At 45.8% G+C, this 5,306-nt stretch overlaps 1 protein-coding gene across 1 annotated transcript in view; it reads left to right on the top strand.

Annotated features, from left to right (window-relative positions):
- Nucleotides 1-1,754: 1,754 nt before the first annotated feature.
- FAM69C (family with sequence similarity 69, member C) overlaps nucleotides 1,755-5,306 on the top strand; it is a 5,778-nt gene continuing 2,226 nt past the window's right edge. Inside the window, exon 1 of the mRNA XM_008949500.1 lies at nucleotides 1,755-2,477. Coding sequence (XP_008947748.1) covers nucleotides 1,755-2,477 — 723 coding nt within the window. The remainder of the gene's footprint in view (nucleotides 2,478-5,306) is intronic.

Below are 5,306 nucleotides of genomic sequence, written 5' to 3'. Positions count from 1 at the left end.
GAAGAGTTAGGTTGTGGTCTTCTCAATAGGAAAACAATGATTTTAAATGTGGTTATACTTATGCTCCCAAGAAAAACCTCAGAAATTCCTTCTGTTTATAATCTTCTTTCCAAAATTGCTTAGAGCTCCAGATGTTAAGAACTGCTAAACTATTTCTGTTAAGGAAATTACATTTCCTACTTACAAAGGGAAAATAAATTTGTATTACATTCGTAGGAGTAGATTTTCAAAAGCAAGGACACTGATCTGCATGCTCTGAAGTCTCTGGACAGCCCACTGAGTCTGCTTGAGCATCTTGATGTGGATGTGGATGCAGATGTGTGTGCACATCTGGACTCAGGGACAGGACATTCATGCCAGAGTTTGCCTACCTGGCTCTCCATGCTGGCATTGAATATTCTCATTTGGGCTGTGAGAACATCAGAGTATAAATAAATCTTATACCTGACTGAACTGCCCTCAGTGAGCTGTTCTAGTCAATTTATCACCCATCTTGGATTTTGGACTTAATCCTGTACCCGTTCCCCAGTGTGTTGTTTAAGGTTGGACTCTGAACTTTGCCTGGCATCAGAATGGATTCCTCCAGTGCACAGCTTAGAGACTGTCCTAAGAAAATCCATTCCTTGAATTTTAGAGTCATGTTTCTCGAGTATGTAGCAGCAAGTCACAAATGAGGTGGGGCTCAGGCAGCCGCTGCAAGTACTGCACGTACAGGGGGATCTGCCAGCTAGTTTAAATGAAGGCTCAAGTGCCAGAAAGCAAGGAGGAAGGCTGACACTGACAAGCCGCCTCCCAGATGTTTGGCTTTCTACACCACTGCAATCTATTCCCCTTTCACCAGAGACCTCTGAGCATTGCCTTTACTGATTCGCCCAAAGCAGTCCCTGCAGCTGCACTTCTGAATGCCCACAGGAATATATCGACTGCCTACAGTTTTGGAAATGATGGTATGGAAACAATTATGGGTTGAAGGGAGGACTGGTGAGAGAATCCTCGCAGTTCGTGTACGGATTTGCAGGGACCGCTTAACTATCAAGCAGCAGTTCCTTATGTTTCCACAGGCTAATTATTTTTCAATTGAAAAAAAAAAAGAGTATTTAAGCAATCATTAATTGCTTAGTATTAAAATGTCACCTTTAATAATTACACATAAAACCTGGAAAAGTAATTTTGTCCTACAGCATTTACATATTTTAAAATTCTGAAAGTCCTTGGTCCAAGAGGCACCGAGTGCAACTTTTGTGTTCTCTGGTACTGTAGAAGGAAGTCCTTACAGCTTCATTCAGGGCGTGGTGAGTGCCAGGTTGAAACATGCAGGGCTTCGGAAGGTCCCAGTAATCCAGCTACCCATGGATTTCCCTGCAGTTTAAGTGGGGATGTCTCAGTTACCCTATGCTGAACCTTCCAGAGAAGTCCTGTGTTACAATGGAAGTTGCCTCCTGTGCCCTGGAGTGTTGCAGCCCAGAATCTCACACAGCAGAGCCAGGTTGTCTCACTGAATTCCTACGTGGCAAGAACTTAAAAGTAACAGGTCCTGTAGTCCATTCTTTGCCCCACAAAAGCCTGTCCTTTATCATACCCAGAATCCCTGTTTTGAAGCAAGACTTCTCCTTGTAAGAGGTCTCTAGAGACTTCTGAAAAACCATTGAATCACCCAATGATTGTAGAAGGTGTGTGCTTGTGGTACCACAACTGCTGCAAGCCTCTAGAGCTTAGGACTGTTGTTGATTCTTGGCCTTTCTTCTAAGAGGTCCATGGGTGTATGGTCCTGCTACGAATATTTTGCTCTTTCATTCCAGTGTCTTGACTACAGCAGTGGAGCCCTGACTGGTGACCTCTGTGAAGACCTTTGTGTGGCACAGAAGCTGGTGTACAAACACTGCCTTTATTATGACAGAGGTAAGAAGGTCATCCAGGCTGACTGGAGAGGCCAGCCCATCATCCTGAAATCCAAAAAGGAAGTCTTCTCCAGCTACCAGCATCTCAGCATGCTAGAGGAGGTGGCAACACAGGATATTCCTGAAACAGAGCTTCTGCTGATGGTAGCCTTGGAGGTCAAAAACGTCCTGGGGCTGGAACTTTCTAACAATACCATAGGGCCCTTGTGGACAAGGAAGAAGGGCCCACATTGGAAAGCACAAGTGGCCAGCATGTGGTCCTTGCTCCAGCAGGAAGAATATATCTACTTCAGTTTGCTGCAGGACTTCAGCAAACACGTGCTACGAATTATTGGCTCTTGTGGACACTTTTATGCTGTGGAGTACCTCACAGCTGGACATGCCTGGCACAAAACTCTTTTTCCCTTGGAAAATGTGGTCGGTCCCTCCCTTGCTGGCCACAGAAACAAGGTGAGAGCCATCACTGACATTGCACTCAGCTTTCTGGACATGGTGCAGCATTTTGATAACGATTTCTCTCACCGACTTCACCTGTGTGACATCAAACCAGAAAACTTTGCCATCAGGCACGATCTCACGGTAAGTGGGGTTGCTGGGGTGGTGGTGCAGCAATTTGAGGTCCAGTTTTAGTCTGAGCTTGGCTGTGCAAAAATGGGACTTCCCTTTTGGCCAAGTTTTTGTAAAACCAATGCATTTACAAGTGACAGGAGGTTCTCTAGTGCTTTTCCTCTTTGTAATCCAGGCAGCCACGCTTCAGAGCACTAAACCCTGCTGCTTGTTTTGAGAACAGCTTGCTCAGTTCTGATTTGTTTCACCTCCTCAAAGGCACCAGCACTGACAGGGTCCCTTGGATGTGTTGAGGGACACCTGAAGGCAAGGAGATCTCAAAAGCTGTAGAAGGAGATGTAATTTGAGTCACAGCAACTATTTCTGGTAGTGATCCTGAAAGGAAACCCTTTTTGAATTTGAAAGCTAAGGCTGAATTCTCTGGCCTGACACAAAGGGAACTCCCCAGATCCAAGCGTGCCCATTTGTGCTTTAGTGTTGAGCTTATCAGGTCTGGAAATGACCCAAGGACAGCGACATGAAACTCCCTGGTACAGTTACTCTTTGGCTTTTTCATTGCAGAGCTGTAACTCAGACCTGAATAGCTATGCATGTTTTCTGAGTGGTGATGTAGCTCAGCACCACATTGCTGCATGCACCTTGCACTCATTCTGTGGGCAGAAATTCCACTGGTTTCGGTAGGAACAGTGTGTAGGGGCGGGAGGCCCTGGGCAGTCATTGAGTGTTTGAAGCAGGCACACAGTTTGCAGTGACATCAGTGGAGTTTCTGTACTCCCAGGGAATATAAAGCATTTTCAGGGACTTTAATGTTATTTTCAGTACTCACTGAGTGTTAATATAACCCTGGCATCTTCAAAGTACTAGGCAAACATTGCCTAAACATACAGCCATTAGGAGCAATTAGAGTGCTTCCCCTTCACCCTTCCCTTGCCTCCCAACTGTTTATTCAGGTGCAATACAGCAGCTGAACAGGGAGTGGGTGAGAAGCTCCACCAAGAAGCTAAACCAAGCCTGCCAGTATTTAGGCAAAGCGAGGTAGGGCAGGGGTTCCTCAGGGGAGGCCTTGCCCATCTTTCTCTGTTACACAGGGCTGTGACAGTGTGTGGCTGAGCACGCACCAGAGCATCAGTTTTACAGCCTACTTACAGGGAAAGAGATTTCTTTAGGAAAACAGAAAGAATATTGGATGTCTCTTGCCTTACGAGTCCTTTTGGTGAGGCTTGCTTCTCCAGGATGTTCCTGTGACTTCTGTGACAGCAGTCACCTTCTGGTATAGGAAAGTACTCTAATACAGTATTTTCTAGGAGAACTAATTAAAAAAAAAGAAAAAAAAAAGTGCGTTGCTGCTCACACATGGCTCTCCCAGTTGTACATTACTTACAGATTTTTCTTGTTTTAAACAATCTTTTCACTGTCTTGTGCTCTATCTAGGATAATAATAGACACCCATAATAGTACCACTATTCCTCATTCCAGTAATGAGGCTACTAATGCCCAAAGAAATGTGCCTGGAGTGCAGTAGTGGGGTGGGATAAGCCTCCAGCCCTCACTCCAGCCTTCACATGCAGTTCCTGCAGCATGGGAGGGAGAGATCACTGCCTGGTAGATCATACAGGGGAATTTTAAGCTGCCATGGAACGACACAAGGTGCGGATTTGGAAGGAGATCTGGGTGAATATACAGTGGTCCAGGAGAGCTTCCTTTTTTATGAGCACCTCAGAGAGAACTAGAAGGATTACAGCACCTTAATTGTGACTTTAAATCAGGTCAGGAGCCAAGCTGGGTCTGTCCTGTGTTTCCTTAGGTACCTTCATCATCAATTACAATCATAACAAACTCCAGCAAAATGTAACTGTTTATAGGTAGAGATCTCTCTTTGCAGGGTCTGGCTAGGTGCCCACACGTTTCTGTAACAGATGAACTGCAGTGAAACCACCGAAGCCTTTGGCACGTTTGGGAACCAGGGCTGGTTTTCCTGGTGAAGCAATCGATCCGATTGACAAAGGTGCTCCGTGCTGACAGAGCCCCCACCTGGGAGCTGATGCAGCAGTCCTGGGACTGGGGAAACCCTGCATTGTTTTTGCTGTCTCTTCTCCAAAGAAGTGTACAGCAAAACTGCAGAAAGCTTAAGGAAATAAAGAAGAAACCCTTGCCTGTTCAAACGTGTGAAATTCCTTAGGCTACATGATCATTACCAAGCTCTCCAAGAAGCTTAAAAATACTTGAGTTTTTAAGCTATGTCTTATCTCTTTAAGACATTCCCTCAGGAAAAACAAATAGAATGAAATAAAGATTAGACCTTGTTCTTTCTTCTGAGGAAGGTTTATTTGGCCTTTTACCAGACCAGACATCTTTAGTTCCTGGGGTTGATCCAGCTGCTGCTCCATCCACGCAGTTCAGCTTCCCCTGTTATCTGGGAGGTTGAATCCTAAAAATGGGACTATTATTTAAGCCCATGTAACTCTGCTTTACCCAGGTCCCGGGTGTTTTCCTCCATGAAAATGAGTGTCAGCCACCACAAGGGAGCAACTCTGACCCTGATGGTCACCTCTGAACGTCCGCTGGTTGCTGCACCCGTGGCAGGCTGTGTGCACTGGGGTCACCCCCAGTTTGCCTCACATCGAGCAGCTGCCATCCCATTACTGCCTTCTTTTCTTTCCCCGTTTATTGCTGTGATTTTTCTTTTTAAGTGAAGTGTTCTTGGGTGGAGTGACACTGGCAAAGTGAGACGACAGCCTTTTGCTCCCAGAACGGTCTCACGCCGAGCAGGGGCAGCAGCTCTGCACACCTCTTCCTGCTGTGCTTTCACTGTTTTGCAAGCCCTGTGTCAGGGAGAAGATG

This window comes from Merops nubicus, unplaced genomic scaffold, assembly GCF_000691845.1.
Source record: "Merops nubicus isolate BGI_N331 unplaced genomic scaffold, ASM69184v1 scaffold17341, whole genome shotgun sequence".
In the NCBI taxonomy this organism is placed as follows: Eukaryota; Metazoa; Chordata; class Aves; order Coraciiformes; family Meropidae; genus Merops; species Merops nubicus.
The sequence above is the reverse complement of the archived record's forward strand: the minus strand, read 5'-3'. Positions and strand labels throughout refer to the sequence as shown.